The sequence below is a fragment of the Nymphalis io genome, chromosome 6 (assembly GCF_905147045.1).
Source record: "Nymphalis io chromosome 6, ilAglIoxx1.1, whole genome shotgun sequence".
Taxonomy (NCBI): domain Eukaryota; kingdom Metazoa; phylum Arthropoda; class Insecta; order Lepidoptera; family Nymphalidae; genus Nymphalis; species Nymphalis io.
Window position 1 is genome coordinate 8,825,527 of NC_065893.1, and position 19,337 is coordinate 8,844,863.

Consider the following 19,337-nt stretch of genomic DNA (forward strand, 5'->3'; position numbering starts at 1 on the left):
AATATTATAATAAAATTTAAAATTAAGGAAATTTTCCTCAAAGAACGATGAATTAAAGCATTGTTTAGTAAAAAAAGTTAGCTGGCCAGACTTGAATGATATTTTATATGATTTGTTATCAGTACATTATATTTACATCTGACGTTCAAATGTCGGAAGCGAAGATTTGGAGTTGGACTAGTCCGTCTGTAACTTTTAGCAGAGTGAGATTGCGCGGCTGCGTGAGTAGACGTAACGTCTATCCGTGAAGCGTATATTTTTATCAACAACAAAGTTACGCAGTCTTGTTGTGTTATTATTTTTTTTTATTTTAAATTTAGTTTTTTGTCCTACATAATATAGTCGCCATGTTTACAAAGAACACTTTCAAGGTGTTATATTTCCGTGTTCTGGCACGACGCCAGTTTAAATAAGCTGATACGATTTTTGATTTCTCAACAAAATCAATTGTTAATTGTAATTTCTTATTTAAAATATATTCGTTGAATCCAAAAAAAATATTGTATTCGATTTTAAAAAACTCCTAGTAAGACGTTATAGTGTACGTATAGTTACAATCAGTTGTGATATAAGTACATACATTACTTAGATAATTCGGGGGGCATCGTAGAAACCTTGGAATGTACTCGATTTGTATATTCTTGTAAAGGTTCATTTAATTAGTGGAAATGAAGTGAAGTGCCGAAAATGAGTGTGGAAATTAACCAAAGCAACCCGGAAAATGGGTCTCGTCCGGCGGTTAACGTTAATAAAGGGACTACAATAAACAGATGTGCCCCCAAAAAGTCTTTGGAGTCGAAGTTGTGGGACTTGTTACAGCCCGTAGCTAGACTTTGGGGAATAGTAACGGCTATCGGTGAGTGTTTCGCTAATTATAATCACCTTGGATTAATAGAAATAGTAACGGGATTTTATGTGAGATTACTTACAAATTATTTTTATATTTGTTTCTTTTCTAGTGTATACCGTAACAGCCTGTGAATGTCCCACTGCTGGGCTAAAGGCCTCCTCTCCTCTTTTTGAGGAGAAGGTTTGGAGCTTATTCCACCACGCTGCTCCAATGCGGGTTGGTAGAATTCACATGTGGCAGAATTTCAGTGAAATTAGACACATGCAGGTTTCCTCACGATGTTTTCCTTCACCGTAAAGCACGAGATGAATTATAATCACAAATTAAGCACATGAAAATTCAGTGGTGCTTGCCCGGGTTTGAACCCACGATCATCGGTTAAGATTCACGCGTTCTTACCACAGGGCCAACTCGGCTTCTAGTTCTAGTGTATGTATTAGTTGAAATAAATAAATATCGTTCCATCGATATATCATAAATACTTAAAAATAATCAAAATATATTTTATCAAGCATAGAGCCTATATTACCTACAAGCACTTGGAAATCGTTATTTCACAAGAAGAAATTGAAATTCATTTCAAGTACCAAAGTTTAAAGCTATAAACGCTTCCGTATAAAGTTCTATTTTATTCTTTATAAAATATATTATTTACAAGTACCGTAGAAGTTATTTTATTTTATCTACTATTTAAATCTTTGATTTATTGAGTGCCATTGTTGATAATATTAAGCTAGAGAAGGCAATTTAGATATATGGAGTATTTATTATAACTGTTATCGTATGTGGAGTTTTATTTACTCTGTTCAAACTCCAAATAGTACATTTATTTATGGGAATACATTTCAGTCATCTAAATTTGAATACGTAAAAAATAAGATTTCGTATATTATTTATTGAAAGGTGTAAGGATAAATCATATATACCTAAAATTTGTATCATTCGAAAGGTGAAATCAGTAAATTTGGACCACACATGATATTCGTTGTAGTAAAAAGTAGAAGGTACATAAATGTCTTGAATTTTTAGCATTTGATGGTACCTAAATTCATTTGTAGAGTTATATTTATTTTAATTAACTGCCTCGTATGTCTAGTGGCTACATGTAGGGCCGCGGACTCAGAGGTCCTGGGTTCAAATCCCAGGTCGGGCCGATAAAAAGTAATTGAGTTTTTTGTCGAAAATTCTCACTAGCAGCCCGGAGTCGGGAAATTGGAATCGTGTACACTCCCGTGCCTCAGAAGGCACGTCAAGCCGTTGGTGCTGCGCTTAAGCTACTTTCGGTTATGTGGTATCGCCGTCCCATTGGATTATGAGTTAGGGAATAGACAGTGCTTGCGCATACACTTTTGCACTATAATATGTCCTGCGCAGTTGGCTAATATTTCTTGAGATTGGCCGCCGTGGCCAAAATTGGTCTGGAGTACTTTATTCTTATTTATCTTACTACGAAACATACATGAAATTCTTCATTATATTCGTATTAAATTACTTTTTTTCGTATTTTTTCTCGTGTTATACATTGTAAACGGAAAATAATATTTAACACTAGGTTAAGATAATTGCGGTTTTTATGTTTAAGTAAAAACCTAATTATAATTTATTAACCTAATGTCGAGTCAATTGGGTCAACGTTTTTCAGCCATTCGAAATTAAAATAATGTAAAGTTGGTTAGAGCTCTTTAATTAAATTGATGTCATCTTAATAGTAGGTTGACAAGTATGTAATTACGCTTGAATATACATGACTAGATATATAATAATAGAAAACGGAAATTTAAAATTGAAATAAAACTGCCATAAATAATAAAATGGGTAGTAAATCGTTTTAATAAAACTGAACTCACGATTTTTTTTAACTAAACTTATTTGTCTTTGTCTTTATCTTTATCTTTTCTCAGTGATGAGCGGCGCCGGCGCAGAATTAATGGTTCTGGGGTACGAAGTCGCCCCAGGGTTAATGTGAGTATTATATTTTTATATTGTTGGTTATTTCCACCGAAGTAGATAGAGAGCAACACCATCTCAATTGTTGGATGTCGTATTGCTGCTGCTGCTTACAAACATCTTCACAACCCCTTTTCTGGTGGGTACCAACATAATTGGAAAGGAATTCTCAAGGAAGATTTTCACGGTTTTTATGATTTTGTACAGTGCTGATCTCATACAGTAGGTACTAAGGATAATAAGGATACAAAAAATATTGATATATTGTATTATATATATGATCTTATATAAAGTTTAACGTATTTCAAATAAATATAAGATATTTTCTTGTAAATTATCTTAATTAGTGAATTATTCGTGTAATGAAAACATCAATTAAAAGATTATAATTTTTTCTTTTTTAAATATCGTCGAAAACTGTGAACATTGTGCCTATATTGCAGAGAATAGAGATGATTTATTTTATTGTTGCCATATATGCTAAATACAAAGGACTTTAAATAAGTCATAAACGAGGACGAAAATACTGGGATAATAAATGCGTAAAACACTTCACCCAATGAAAACTCTCACAAAAGAGGCCGAGGCGTACACAGCACGTTTTATGTCTTTCTTATTTCTCTTTCTTAAAAAGAAAGTCTTTTCACTCAGTTTTTATATTCTTCGTTACAAGAATATTAATTAAATACTTCTAGCTTAGATATACTTTTTAACACAGAATATTGTACATTTTTTTTATTGAAACAGAGATTAATTTTATTAATTTGTGTATAGGTTTTATTAAACTTTCGAAATAATGTGAAAAATATGAATATTATAAAAGTTTAGTCGTGGTATATTGTCAGTAGTAATATTTCACTCTCTATTCTTATTATATTATATTATTCTATTTTTATTAAATTAGACCTTTTTTTTAAACTAAAAAAAACTCAAATTTCCTAAAGAACTTTAGATATATTTAATTTTATTTTGTATGTGATAAGGATACCGGCTTCGGATGGTCTAGCAAATAATGACGTAATGTAGTTATTCAATAAAGAAGCATGAACTAACACTATAACTATTGTTGATGAAGAAAGTGTTATATCGGCTAACTGTTTTCACTACAAATTAACTCACGTTATTGCAGTACAAACACAGTGAATTTTAAATAATTATCTAGGATACGAACTTCGTAAAGAAACGTCTGACGTCGTGTTATCCCATATCATTATCGAGTTGAATACATTAATAGATTTTTTAGTTTCATTTTAGAATTGATACTGATCATGTTTGTTTCCAATAATACCAAATTACCTTTAAGTCATAAATAACTTTAATTAATAAATGCTTTAATGGTTAGCTGCCTTTAAAGTTTCCAAAATGTATCGTTATCTAAACTGAAATTGTTTGACGATGTAATCTCAAAGCAATCGATCAATCTCTGTATCCTCCATCCAACGTGACATTAGCAAAATAACTTGTGCTCATATGGAACAAGTAAGTAACATTGAAAATACACTTTCAATAATTTAGTTGGTGATAGGACAAATAGCAATATTTAGTATAGTGTTCGGGTTTTAAGGGTGAGTCAGCCAATGTAACTGCCACAAGGGACATAACATCAACTAAGATTTACGTAGGTTGACCCAAGGTAGGTGGCGCATTGTCGATATGAGGAACGGAATGTTTATAACTCATATCTATAGGCAGTGGTGAAAACTTACCATCAGGTGACCTATTTGCCCGTGTGCATACCTATTTTATATATATTATATATTTTTGTTACTTGCTGGTAATAATATATACACCATATAATAATAAAATGGTAATAATATATATACTATATATATATATCAAAAATAGAAAATCACTGCTAACATTTTGTAAACTTGATCAAAGGGTAATTGAAATATTTAAAAAATATATTGTTAATTCTAAATTTTATAATATTTTTTTTTTCATGATTTTAATTCACTTAGACATAGACTGTATTAATGAACGTGATATTGTTACTTGTAAAAATTGATAAGAAAGTTTGTTATAAGTTATAATATTTTTAATGTTTTTCTGTAGTGCTGGAGCAGCCCTAGTGTTCATATTGGAGACTATGTGGGTGGCGGCACTGTTTATTGACCTTTTATGCCGTCGTGGTGAATATTCCATGAAGTTGAGGTGTTGGGATTTCATGAGGTGGTCCTGTGGTCGTGCGCGGGCACCGTTCTACGCGTGTGCGGCTACAGCAATACTGTTTGCTAATCTTACAATTTTGGCTACGGTGTCAGGTACGGAAATAATCAAATGAAAATAAATATTAAGTACTAAATAATAACATATATATATATATATATATATATATATATATATACATATATAAATATATACTAGTATCGATCATTTCCCTGTTACTATATAAATTGATATAATAATAAACAATAATTATATTATATATTTATATTATAGTATTTGAGATATACTTCAATTACTGTCAGTTATAAAAATAATAGAACAGACTGGATATATAAGTCTATGGTAAGTATATCGTGCGTATTTCTTACTTAAACTTTCATTTTGATACACTGTTCGCGATTCGCGGTACGTCTGTCATCTCGTCACGTATGACGACATATACATATGAATTAACATCTTTATCTTACTTCCCGCATTTTAAAACTACGTTTTTTTTCTTTAATTCCGTGTGTTGTGTGTTCCTTGTCATATTTTATCGTGGAGGATTATAAATACATATAACAATAAAATATAGTGATAATAATAATAGCTTATTACAAGATTATAACTCATTAGTAATCTTGTTTCTTCTATGTTTATTTTTTTTACTTATATATAACTTGCTTGAATACTATATTAAATAATATTTTAATCACATTTGACAAAAGGTTTAAGTTTTTATATAAATTACTGTTTATGTACTGATATTAAAATCATCATCGTCTCATACCTGTCGTTAATCGCCTGAATCTGAATTTCAAGAACGTCAATTTCCTTGTTGATATTTTTAAATCTTATCAGCCAGGACTATTAAAGTATTCGAAACGATAAACGTGTTGTTGGCCCAGCTATATAAAACATCCCTTTTACTTGCACTTAGACACCTTAATTAGACCACATAATGCAACTTCAAGAAGGCGCAATGGTTTCATGTTTCTAGGTCAAAATGAGTGTCTTGGCCGATTAAAAATTGTACCAACAAAAAGCGTTAATATGAGAAACGAATTTTAAGGAAATTAAAAAATTAAGCGCTTAATTACGAAGCCCTATCAGATCAACGACATGCGGAAAAGTGCTTTATAAAGCTAAAGAAAAAAGAGGATATCAAATATCTTATAATTATATCAAAGGAAATAAAAGAATATTACTAAATCTTAGTGACTATTCATGATTCATCCGGTATCTATGTATATTAACACTTATTACGAGTCTATGTTAATGTCTGAATATCCCGGTCAAAATTACATTTGACTGGAAAGATGGTATAAGTATTTTTTTCTGATGCTATAGGTTAGGTTAATTCTGCTTGTTGTCTGGAAAATTATTATTACAGGAGTGACTTAACTGTCTAAGTACTTAATTTTAGTTATATACTGTGACCAAGTCTCACGTCAATAGCCTAAATTTACAGCGAGTGAATCTTTAAAGTACTATTTATATGATACTAAGTATTATTTATATGATACTATTATATACTATCTTCTCCAAAACGCGCTGCGTCTTCTGGTATAAGTTTTATGTATATTTATTTAGTAGTTCTTTCAATGGCATCACAGTCTCTCTAAAAAATTTGTACTTAAAGTACAGATTTTTATTAATGTTTTACAAATCATAAACCATTACAGCTCTTGCCCACGACAAGATTTGTGAAACACTCGAGTATAATAAAAAAATAATTGTTGTTAAACGCATATAAAATATATATCTTGAACTACTTTGTTTGTTGTAAAATATTCTAGTCAATGAATGTACATTAACAGGCAATAATGCTGTCATGCTTAATAATTATGCTTTGGTTAATAATTCACAATGATTATCACGCATTTGCGTGAGTATTGCCTGTTATAGTGTGAATATGTCTTTAGAATTATTTTTCAAAGAACTGTATGCTACAGTCATTTTAGTGTAGCGAACATCATACTAATATTTTTCAATAATTCATCACCGGAAGGAAACCTGCATGTATCGGCTAAAACACTGCCACGTGTGCATCCAGTAACCCGCATTCGAGTAGCATTTTGGAATAAGTTCCATACCCCTCCCAGAAGGAGAGGAGGTCTTAATCCTGCAGACAGGGACATTTACAGTTTGTTAGTTTATTTTAAAGCTAGATATGTTGCGACCCTAAGGAACGAAGTTCTTGTGATATAGGTCCACCAATTTAGCAATATGTACTGTATTAAGTTAATGAGATGCACACTCATTATGTCTAAAAGAAGCACGTATAATCCGAAACCGTGGTACACTGCTATTGTCTGTCTAATTATGAAATATAGATAAATATAATCTCTTTATTTCTCAGAACTAACAACATAATTTTCGAATTTATAAAATATATGTTGAAATAAAAAAATAATAATATTTTATGTTAGTTGAGCAATTTAGAGTCAGTAAATTTGACATAATGTGACATTAGTGATACTTTAGATAATAGTATTTATATTATGTACTATACACCTGTTGAATAGCATCCTATATTGTTATAGAATCAGTAACTTCTTCTGAGAAATCTATATTTAAGAGGTAAAATATATTGTTAATGTTGCAAAACACTACAATTGTTGTATAACTGACCAAATAATTGTACAGGTGGCATGTTGCTCGTGCTGGCAGCACTGCGGGCCACCGTCCCGTTCTCCCCGTACGCGACCCACGGACCGCATTCCCCCCGCGCTGGCAGCACGCTGCTGAGTCAGAACGACTCGAACATACCCGACGTCTATTACAATGCAGCACAATCTGCTGACGAAAGGTTTGCTCACAAAAATATCGCTTTACGACGTTTTCTATTTGATCTTTTCATGAAACTAAATTTTATGTGAAATGCTTAAAAAATGTGTATGTTTCTCTGGATAGTCACCACTTACTCATTAGATAATCTTCTGATAACTAATACTTTGTGTTTTGAATTAAGCGTAAAATTATAAGTGAGTATATGTTATTGGCACATACTGGCAAAATGAGCATAGGATAGATAGTTACTATAATGGCAACACATATCCTAAAGCGATACTTTAAATGTATACATCCTTTGTGTGCTTTATATTTTCCGAGAAAATATTTTTTGTCTTGATATTTCTTAGAACTGTTATAGAATGCAAACAACTATAAATGAGCTGCGATGCGGAATATACTTTGCAGATGGAATAATAAAACATACTCATTCTTTATATTTATATTTGACGTTTAGTTATTACTTACTTAGCTCACTCAGCATTTGGTAGGTATATAATTATACTTACATTATATGAGAAATATTCAAGCCAAAAATTGTAATTTTTTCTTATATTTACAGATGTGAAGAAATGACAGTTCTTAATGTGAAGTCATCAGACAGGTCACGCTCAGTAACACCGAAACCGCGACTTCTAGAACTTTGACTTATTTTATTAGGTAACAAAAATATGATCGCTAAATGAATTCTTCAAACGCGGTTTCAAAGATAACATTATCAATATGCGTTACCAGACTTCGTACTTCAGCGAGAAAACTAACTCGGCCAACTTTGTTCTTAAAAATGTAGTAAATTTCTACATAGAACTCTAAGTGGAGTGATTTTTTATATCCGCTTGTTTTTATATGGTTTCGTCGAAATTAAAATTATGGTTCGTTTCTGAAAATGAATGCTGAATAAATTTTGATCAAAATCATTTCTGAAACAGCAATAAAATCAACGAATAATAATAATATTTAAGTTAAAAATGTAAAGCAAGATAAAAAATTGGTAAAATAAAATGTCTACAAATGTATCTAAACATGCACAAAATTTGACTTCGATTTAAGCACTATTTTTTTTTTAATTTAATTTTTTATGGCCTCTAAGGTACCTCGACAGTGGCAATCTCGTCATTTGGTTAACCTTTTAAAAACGGGCCTATATTTTTTTATTAATTGAATGTTCATATCGATGTGATTCATAAAATACTGTCTAATATTACTAAATTATAAATGGACTTTGTAAGGAAGTAAGTTATTACATAAATGGTAAAAAGTTAATAATACTAGAAATAAATTATTGAAATATTTATTTTCTACTTTTATATGTCCTTAAAATCTGTGATAGAATAGATTAGTTAGTTACGTTTATGTTAAGATTGAAATCGAATTACATGAAGTGAATATACGCGTGTATTAATAAATAATAAAATATTGTTGGTTTTTTTATTCGTCCTCATTTTTGTCTATGGCTGCCGTTGGCTCAAAACTGCATAATAAGAATATGCGGCTTTCATGATCTGAAAAAAAAACAACGAAAAAGCTTTTAAAGTATACGTGCAGTTTCTTTGTTTAGAACTGACCAAAATTTATACTTAATTCGAGTCTTAACTCTGAAGAGTCTTTAATGTCTTGCTGTATAAATAAATGCTGTCAAGGTATAATATGTAAGCAAATACGTTGACAAAGAGTAAGAGCACAAAGGCTTGCAAGTTACATAAGATATCATAATATTATAAATAAAATAAAAATATTTACCATAAATTTATCTATCGCTAAGTCAAAAACAAAGAAACACATTTAATTGATGCAATGTTTGCACTAAATTCTTAGACAGCTAAAAAAAATGTTATTTATTATATTATCTGTCTAAGAATTTAGTGCAAACATTTTTATTTCTATAACGATAATTATCTTATAATTATTTAATGAACTCATACGACGTCGTTACAATATTAATATAAACTATCTTAACCTTAACATATGACAATATGTACACGAAATAAATGTTTTAATTTCTTTCAATGTTTCTGGTGATTTTCTCTTACATTGTCAATAGATATAATATAAAGAAGAAGAATAAGATTAAAACAATTACGGACTTTAAAAACTAAAATAAAAATCAAACAAGCCGCGTCTGCTGGTATTATATCTAATAGTTATCGGTGATATTACACGTCACGAAGCTAGTTACTCGTAACATGTTATTGATTTGCATAATTGTGCAATCTACATACTTTGGAGACAACTAGAGAAACCTCTATATATCCATTGATTGAGAAGCAATTGTCCCAATTAATGATAAGATACAAGATGGGAAAATATATTTACAACAGAAATAGCTACTACGTATTATCCAACGTAATGCGATATGTACACATAAATTACATTTTATTGTTTTATAGACACTTATGATGTATACGCCACATGTTTTCAGAAATATCGTATAATAATCAAAGAGGAATAAGAGAAGGATGAATCGTATGTGTAGTTATTTATATATATGTGTGTGAAAGGTTGTGAAACTGCTAAGAGTAATTGAATGAACTGTGGTTTGTAGGTAGAGCGTTCATCAAAGAAATACAATACTTATTAATACATTTAAGGTAAGATTTAAAGATGTTAACTAAAAAAAACTTATAGAATTATTACTGCATTTTGTTATATGATGATATTTTAATTGGCTTATAAAGTATAGCTTACTGCTAGAAAGCAGTCGTTGTCCATATTGGTGAAACCTGCGGCGGTGAGGTGCAGTGGTCGCTGAGCTCTCATCATGGTCATTACCAGCAGGCGGCGCAGGCGCGGCGGCATGCGTTCCCATTTACACTGCATTACCGCTTCTGCTACTCGACCGGCCTGCCAGTTTTTGTTTACTATGAGTTCCACATAATTTAATTTATATAACAGATTAAATTGATACCACTAAGTTGCAATAGGTAAATCTTATTATAATTAATTGGACAGTTGGAGTAGTCATTTGGCTTCCCGGCAAATATAATAAAAAAATATTTGTGGGGGGGGGGGGTTGGTATAATTTCCGCTAACCAACTCACTCGCGTACGTCCGGTAATTATAGTAACAAACTCACTCGCATTTATAATATTAGTAAAGGTATAAAGTAATCACTAATGACGAACCAAATTTAGAGAAGTTGTGTTTTATTTACTACTGGCAATATTATAATTTTTTTATTTAAAATGCTAATTTTTAACTCACCGTATCCCTTAGTTTACAACTTATATAAGAAATACTTAGGGTAAATGTTAGTCATTATTTTTTTGCGCTGGCAAGGCCGATACGTTTCGATTTAATTAAAAATGCGTTGATTATTTAAATTCGGAATTTAAGATGACGTAATCGTACTCTGAAGACCTTAAAATTCTCTTGAAATTTAATTGTTAGTTTGAATTTTTATTAAAGTATGTGTAGCATTCAAAATTCGAACGTTACCATATTTTCGGTTTTATTTTGATCAAGCGTATGTGCGGCTCCAAATCGAGGGTTATTTATTAAACACTTTATCTAAACGGAAATTAAATAGATGAAATGATAACTAAGTATTGCAAGCGGAGGTTAAAAAGTGAAAAGATATTTCTTCCTGAACACTAAAAAAAAAAAGAATTAAGCTATATAAGCAAGAGTTGGCCCTGATGGCCCTGTGGTAAGAACGCGTGAATCTTAACCGATGATCGTGGGTTCAAACCCGGGCAAGCACCACTGAATTTTCATGTGCTTAATTTGTGATTATAATTCATCTCGTGCTTTACGGTGAAGGAAAACATCGTGAGGAAACCTGCATGTGTCTAATTTCTCTGAAATTCTGCCACATGTGAATTCTACCAACCCGCATTGGAGCAGCGTGGTGGAATAAGCTCCAAACCTTCTCCTCAAAAAGAGGAGAGGAGGCCTTTAGCCCAGCAGTGGGACATTCACAGGCTGTTACGATTATAATTAATACCTTACATCTCAAAGCGCATGATCTTATATGAATTGTGAAAAAATCTTTTTTTATATAAAATACATAATTATTGGAATGAAAGTAAATAACTGTAATTAATTATTGGTAGGTTTACTGTTCAAATTAACGTAAAAAGTGTTATAGATTAAATTTCTTTGCCTTTTTGAGTGTTTCCTGTAAAAAATATCTTGTATTAATTTTGCTTAAAAACCTTTTATTTTTAAGTAAGTAAAATAATTAATCTAAGTATTTTTAGGGTTCCATACTTCTAAGGAAAAAAAGGAACTCTTATAAGATCACTTTCTTGCCCGTCTGTCTGTCGGTTTGTCCGTCTGTCCCTCTGTTCTTCTGTTTGTCCGTCAAGACGCTTTTTCTCAGGAACGCGAAGAGGTATAAGGAAATCAAAACCTATAGGGTACTTCCCGTTACCCTAGAATCTTGAAATTTGGCAAGAAGCAATATCTTCGTTTAGACTGACGCAGGTGCTTACAGGACACGGCTGCTTCGGTAAGTACCTGCACGGGATAGCGAGGCGGGAGATATCACCCTCCTGCCATGAGTGTGGTGCGCCACTGGACACGGCACATCACACTTTGACGGAGTGTGCTGCGTGGGGGCCCCAGAGGCATACCTTAGCAACGATAGTTGGCGGAGACATCTCGCTGCCGAGCGTGTTTTTTTTTTTTATATTCGCCGGGAGGGCAAATGACTCTACTCCACCTGATGGTAAATGGTAGTAGAGTCTAAACGCGACGACGGCCAGTACAGACGGGAAAAATGTTCTGCACTAGCCGCCTTTGCCTTTCACGCCTCGTTTGAAGGAACCCGGGTTGTAAGAGGAGGGGAACACGTGAGCTGGTAAGGAATTCCATTTTTTGGAAGTGCGACAAAGAAAGGAGTTGCCAAATTTCTTTGTTCGCGATGGAATTGATGTCACAGTTAGGCGGTGATATCGAGAACCAGCTCGCGTGGACTTAAGAAGGAAGGGGGAAGCAGGAATTAGAGAGAATAATTCCTCAGAGCACTCGCCGAGATACAGTCGGTAGAAAGCGCTCAGTGTTGCTATCTCACGACGCAATTGTAAAGGTTCAAGGGTGTTTGAGACCTTTACGTCGCCAATAATGCGTACGGCACGTCGCTGCAACCGGTTCAAGGCCTCCAGTAGGTACTTAGCGGAGCCATCCCAAAGGTGCGAGCAATATTCCACGCAAGACCGTACCTGTGTATTGTACAGCAGGCACAGTTGTTGTGGCGTGAAAAAACGCCGCACCTTGTTCAGAACTCCGAGTTTCCGTGAAGCTGTTTTTATAACAGACTCGATGTAATCCCTCGGACTAAGGTCGCAGCGAACGTCAATCCCAAGCATGGCGATTTTGCTTTGCATCACCAGCGGAGTACCACAGAGGGAGGGAAGAGCGGAAAATGTTGACTTTTTCGCCGTGAGAGCGCATACCTGTTTTTTCTTGGCATTAAACTCAACAAGATTATCAGAGCCCCATTTGGCGATGAGCTCTAACGTCCTATCGAGTTCAATGACAAGATCCTTCCGCCTCTCCTCAATTTCCGCCCGCCCAGCCACTGCGCGTCCGTGGTATCCACCATGCACTGTACTATCGTCTGCATAGCAATGTATGTTCCCAAGAGAGAGCATATCATTGATATGCAAAAGAAAGAGTGTGGGAGATAGCACAGATCCCTGGGGGACCCCAGCATTCACTACATAGAATTGTGAAGCGCAACCATCAACTAAAACACGAAGGCTACGCTTGTGTAGGAAGCTGGCAATCCAGGTGCATAGCTGAGCAGGCAGACCATACGCCGGCAGCTTGGAGAGAAGACTTCTGTGCCAGACCCTGTCGAAAGCCTTGGAGATATCGAGGCTGACAGCCAACGATTCTCCATGCTTGTCGATAGCTTCACCCCAGAGGTGTGTTACGCACGCTAGAAGATCACCTGTGGACCGTTTTGGTCGAAACCCGTACTGACGATCATTAATTAAACAGTGATCTTCTAGGTAGTATTATATATTATTATTATAGTAGTATTTTACTGGTGGTAGGGCTTTGTGCAAGCTCGTCTGGGTAGGTACCACCCACTCATCAGATATTCTACCGCAAAACAGCAATACTTGATATTGTTGTGTTCCGGTTTGAAGGGTGAGTGAGTACAGCATCGGCACATTCACGAGTGAACCAACGGTTACGCGTACCCCTACTGACGAGATCTGAGCTAGGAATGTAATATTCCATTCCCAACATGATCTCGCCAGCAACAGCAGCGGCACTAGCTGTCGGGTCATTCCCACTGAAGCAACGTTCCTTCCAAGGGACCGACGCATAGTAATCGCGCATACCGTCCCAATCTGCCGACTTATAGTGCCAAACGCGACGTTTGCATACCGCTAGTGGCGGCAGCTTGGCCGGTGGCACTCTAGTAGATATAAGGCTGTGATCCGAAGAGCAAAGAGGAGCCTGAACCACAACCTGATATTCCACCGGGTGAGAAGTCAGCAGAAGGTCCAGTAGAGAAGGTGCTTGCCCATCAATGTCTGGGATTCTGGTGGGCTGATCAACCAGTTGGGTCAAGTCATGTGTGAGAGCAAAAGCATGAGCAGTCCTTCCAGCATGGTCAGTTTTGAGGGATTTTAACCATGATTCGTGGTGAGCATTAAAATCCCCCAAAAACACCAATTCCGCGTTAGGAAATTGCTCTTGCGCAGCATCTGCTACCCGACTAACATGGTCAAATAATTGGCTTGCCCCAAATCACCATTGTGGGATCTGTAGAGGCACACGCACACTCGACTCTGACGAACCAGGTCCACACGTACCACCAACATGGAGAAGGAGGGGTCCTCCAAGTGATTAATGCTATGCTTGGCAGCGAGAGGTGTTGGTTGGAGATGGTCTCTTTTTGCGAGAGTGTTATGTTGCAGAAGTTGCAGCCGCCGCTGATTCGCTCCGCCGAAGAAGACCCGGGAGGAGACGCCGACGCTATGCTCACCTTTTTTTTTTTTATAGAATAGGAAGGTGGACGAGCATATGGGCCACCTGATGGTAAGTGGTCACCAAACGCCCTTAGACATCGGCATTGTAAGAAATGTCAATCATCGCTTATAGCCACCAACCTTGGGAACTAAGATTTTATGTCCCTTGTGCCTGTAATTACACTGGCTCACTCACCCTTCAAACCGGAACACAACAATATCAAGTATTGCTGTTTTGCGGTAGAATATCTGATGAGTGGGTGGTACCTACCCAGACGAGCTTGCACAAAGCCCTACCACCAGTAAGTTCTTCCCCCACCGTAAGCGTCGCTGGGGTTAGAGGGGGAACTCCGTACCCGAGAATCCCCTAAGAATGGAGGCCCGCTTGAGCGGGCCAACCGTCGGTGCGTCACGGTAGGATGCGCAAGCGATCCCGTGACGCCCCTTCGACAAGACGGAGTGGGTACCGCTGGTTTTTTAGTGGGTATTCCGGCGCCTTCAGTGCCGGCGAGCCCCATATACCCCCCCACCTCATGTGGGGGAAACGAGTAAATGCGTTTTTCCAGCGAAAAAAAAAAATAAGCAATATCTTGTAGCACAAGTGTGGGAAAAAAAATAAGGATATTAATTTTTACGAACAAATTAAAGGTAAGCCTATTAAAAGTCTAAATTTTAAAATAACTTAAATCTTTTAGTATTATGTGGTGGTATAGAACCTTCAGCGGTCGAATCCGATTGGCACATGCCCAGTTTTTTTTGCTAAAGGATCTATGCGTAAAACTTTATAGTATCGGGTTTAAAATTTTTACAATTTTCGTTTTTATTCAATTAAAATTGACGTATAAGTATTATAATCATTAGTACTTACTTGATAAGTAAGTTCATTTCCTGTGAAGCATTGTATAGCGAGTTGTATGATCATGGCCACAAAGAAGGCTAGTGATGTCACTAAACGAATTGATTTGAAACTGGAGGCGTCTTGCTACAAACAGTTATACGATAAGGTTTCATTTGGAATGTTTTCCAGCAGTTGTATTACATTACATAGTTTATATTTATAAATTATAAGTCAGTCAGTAAGGCTTTAGTCTCTTGATATGATTTTTATTTAATAGAGTCAGTTTTACTTGGGTCAGTTTATTTTTTCTTATTGTTGAGGAAACAACAATATATAATTTAAAAAGATATGTATTTTATTATTGATTATTTTCTTTATGCGTTCCACCCTTATATAACAGAGAAATCTTTTCCATTATTTACAGCTTTAAGCAATATTAAAAGAATAACTACAAAAGTTTAATTTTAATCATGTGAGTATTTTTTGTAATCCGATAAAAATAAACAAGCAAAATCTATCTTACGTTAGTATAATTAGGATGAACAAACAATGCTTTATAAATTATACAATTTAGGTGTGGAAGTATAATTAAAATTTATGTTCTGTAATTGACGTAATTTTGGAAATAAACAATGGAACTAAAGTGACAGCGAATTTCTCTCTCTCTCTGCTCGGAATATTAAATTGGAATAAAAGTATATTTCTCATCATTGCCGAAATTCATAATGAGTAAAAAAGTAATTTGGCTATGTTGTCTTACCGAAACTTGTACCATTACCACGCAAATCGCAGCCATGCTTGAGAGCAGTTGAGTCATAAATCCGTAGGAATAAGTCGACGCGAAATTCTGTACGCAACTGGAAGAAAAATACTTCACTGAATTCCGACTTATCGAAAAATATGAATGAACTTTCATTTTGTATGAAGGTGAATATGAAACGAAGATTATGTTGATTTAGGCGTGAAAAAAGTAACCGACTGACAATATTGAAACGGTAATCTTCTGATATTGAACCTTGTCATTTCATAGTAAAGGCGGTTCCCCCATTTGACGAGTATATTCATTCGGGTATCTTATATCAGGAATAACAATCTTGTGATGACTTGTTTTAAATCTAATACATGCCCAGAGTTTTTATTTCGTTAAAGGGCATAATATTTTAATTAAATAAAGTGTTTTAATTTAATTCTCATATTATTTAAACCAATAAATATAATTTGATATTGAAATTATTTAATAGAAATACTAGTATTTAAGTAAATTTGAAATATCATATTATGTTTTCTAGATGGTATGGTCAATGAATTTTAGTGCACAATAATTTCAGAAAGTAAAATTAGTTAATAATAATAATAATATTCTGGAACATTATTCACATACGGCCATCTAATCCTAAACTAAGCAGAGCTTGTATTATGGCAACCAGACAACTGATATACTACATATACTACTTTTCTTTTGTAAATACATACTTATATAGATAATTACAACCAAACTTAGGACAAACAGGCATGTTCAGACATGCAAATGTCTGTCCTGGATGGGAATCAAACCCACAACCTTCGGCGTGAAAGGCGATTATCTACCAACCACCTTAACCGGCTCGTCGCAGTTGTTGGCTCGTGTTACGTTACAAGCTAATTTACGTCGCACTTTATTGCAATTTAAGGGTCGTTGCCTTCATTCAGTTAGGTTGCCAGAAGTTTAGTTCAACTTACATTCTGTGACTTAAGATAATGGAGCTAGACGGTTAGCTTGTGGGAAATGCACTTTATAGTTTTTATAACTTTAACGAATAGTTTAATTTTTAAATTTTCAAAGAAGAAAGAAAAGTATTTTAAAATAGCGTGTAATTTAAAGTTATAACAATATATTTTTCAATGATTTAAATAATAATTATAATGTTGAGCATTAAATGATAAATTACTAGTAAAATAAATATTTTTAATTGTATGAAGAAAATAAACATTTATTTCATAAATTGTTTAATTTATCTTTCTCTGATGAATACGCTCACTACGATTCATGAAAATAAATTTGATACACCATATTATAACAAGCCTGCACTTCGAGCTCAGGGTTGATTAAATTAAAATTAATGTCATTTTACTGCGATAAATATTGGAGAGGATAAATATATATTCGCGCTGATATTTATCTTAACTTTTAACACGATAAAATACGAATTATGTTTTTTATTTATTATTTATTTGATGTACATGTAAACCAATTAAACCTACCTAATTAACATTTGATGCTGACGAACACAACTCTGTAAGGTGTCTTCTAAAGCGATCTCAATTTCTTTTTCAGTATAATGCGTTCGCACAATTCTTTCGTAATAGATTTTGTCTTCCTCGTTACAAGCATCGGTAATAAATATGTCACCGCTATTTATGCCTTTTGTTAAATGAACGATTGTTCGATCGTAAGCAGTTGTTATAGCTTCTTGCAGTATTGCAAACTGAGAGCTCATATGTAGTATTACAGATCCAATAAAAGTGTCAATTGTCATAACAATATGTCCTGTCCAAAGTAACCCAACTGTTTCTAAAAGAAAAGTTGAGATATATGCTGTGTCGCTTTGATATTCCCACGGTATATATATCGGTTGAGGAAGTATTCTTGACGGTTTGATATCGGTGTCATTTAATTTAGCAATTTCAGCCTTCCATCGAAGATCTTGAACGATGCCATATACGTTTGTGTTTCCGATAGTTATCCAACCAAAGAAGACGAATGTTGCCGTCAATATTCTTGTGATTTTAATAGTCCTTCGGTTTTTATAGTTATTTTGATAGAATTGTTGTAAATCTACTTCCAAAGTGTGAACAATGTCTTGGATTTGACGATTTTTAAAGAAAAATATGTAGAGTTTTATGAGAGTAAGGTCGTGAGTAATGACAAAGGACAGACTGAACATGAAACGATCAAGATCTTTTTCACCAATAAACGGATCGATGGATTCTAGTCCAACGAAGCCAGCTACCCAGACAATTTCGGTTATTATAGCATAACATACATAGAAGCCAGGAAAATTTTCGGTATTTCCTTCATCTGGATGATGCCACCATCCTAAGCCAAGGAACCGAAGCAAGAGGTAGTGAATAGAAAAATAACGTTTTGGCGGATTGACCTCGACTGTATCAGACATGGTTACTCCTTGAGCTAACTCCGCTCTTTGTTTTAAGTTTTAAGTTTCAAGTAAAGGTAAGACAAAATTAATAAGGATATTACATAATAAACATGGGCGTGATTGAGCTGGGCGTAGAGAGACGTCACCAATGATACCACTACTAGGTTATGCTTGGGAACAAATTATAAGCGAGTGCGATTGTTTAAAATGGATAGATTCAAACGATTAAATATTTTACTAATTTTAACGGTATAATAGATACCAGTATAACTATTTTTCGCGTAGTTATAGATTTTTTAAACACTTTTTTTATAATTTAATATGTAAACTCTACGAGAAAAGGTCAAGTGGTCTTAGGAGATAGGATTAAAAAGTGTTTTATTGTAAACAATAAAAAAAAACAATAATCTACAATCTAACAACAATCACAGAGTCACTGAAAACTGACTGACTGGCATTCTACTTTGCAACAAGCATTAACATTTACTCATAAGTTTGTTATGTAACGTAAGTAAGCATTAAGAAACGATTTTTGAAAATTTATCTCCTAAAGAGGTTTAATAGGTGATGAAAGTTTGTATGGAAGATTAAAACTTTTAAAGAAATATACAGTGCTCAAGCTTATGCTTACAAATAAAAGTCAGATAGGTTAATATTTTTGGAAATTTATCCCCTTAGCCTTGGAATGAGGTTGT

General features: G+C 34.2%; 2 protein-coding genes across 2 annotated transcripts; one reads left to right on the forward strand and one right to left on the reverse strand.

Annotated features, from left to right (window-relative positions):
* Window positions 1-159: 159 nt before the first annotated feature.
* On the forward strand, window positions 160-9,156 carry LOC126769030 (uncharacterized). The gene is made up of 5 exons (XM_050487567.1): window positions 160-856; window positions 2,752-2,812; window positions 4,853-5,061; window positions 7,595-7,757; window positions 8,301-9,156. Exons 1-5 carry the CDS (start codon window positions 688-690, stop codon window positions 8,383-8,385), a joined length of 687 nt encoding a protein of 228 aa, XP_050343524.1. The 5' UTR covers window positions 160-687; the 3' UTR covers window positions 8,386-9,156.
* On the reverse strand, window positions 9,014-18,688 carry LOC126769068 (odorant receptor 19a-like). The gene is made up of 5 exons (XM_050487623.1): window positions 17,747-18,688; window positions 16,266-16,362; window positions 15,536-15,649; window positions 10,424-10,579; window positions 9,014-9,240 (listed from the first exon to the last, which is right to left on the reverse strand). The coding sequence occupies exons 1-5, from the start codon at window positions 18,658-18,660 to the stop codon at window positions 9,187-9,189; spliced, it is 1,335 nt and encodes a 444-aa protein (XP_050343580.1). The 5' UTR covers window positions 18,661-18,688; the 3' UTR covers window positions 9,014-9,186.
* Between the last annotated feature and the right edge of the window lie 649 nt (window positions 18,689-19,337).

Bases quoted from the DNA above. Each gene is read 5' to 3' on its own strand.
- LOC126769030 (XM_050487567.1), top strand. From the start codon at position 688: ATGAGTGTGGAAATTAACCAAAGCAACCCGGAAAATGGGTCTCGTCCG. The intron at 5,062-7,594 runs GTACGGAAATAA...ATAATTGTACAG, and splicing joins AATTTTGGCTACGGTGTCAG to GTGGCATGTTGCTCGTGCTG. The intron at 7,758-8,300 runs GTTTGCTCACAA...TTATATTTACAG, and splicing joins GCACAATCTGCTGACGAAAG to ATGTGAAGAAATGACAGTTC.
- LOC126769068 (XM_050487623.1), bottom strand. From the start codon at position 18,660: ATGTCTGATACAGTCGAGGTCAATCCGCCAAAACGTTATTTTTCTATT. The intron at 15,650-16,265 runs GTAAGACAACAT...AACTGTTTGTAG, and splicing joins TGGTAATGGTACAAGTTTCG to CAAGACGCCTCCAGTTTCAA. The intron at 10,580-15,535 runs GTAAGTACTAAT...AAAAACTGGCAG, and splicing joins GAAATGAACTTACTTATCAA to GCCGGTCGAGTAGCAGAAGC.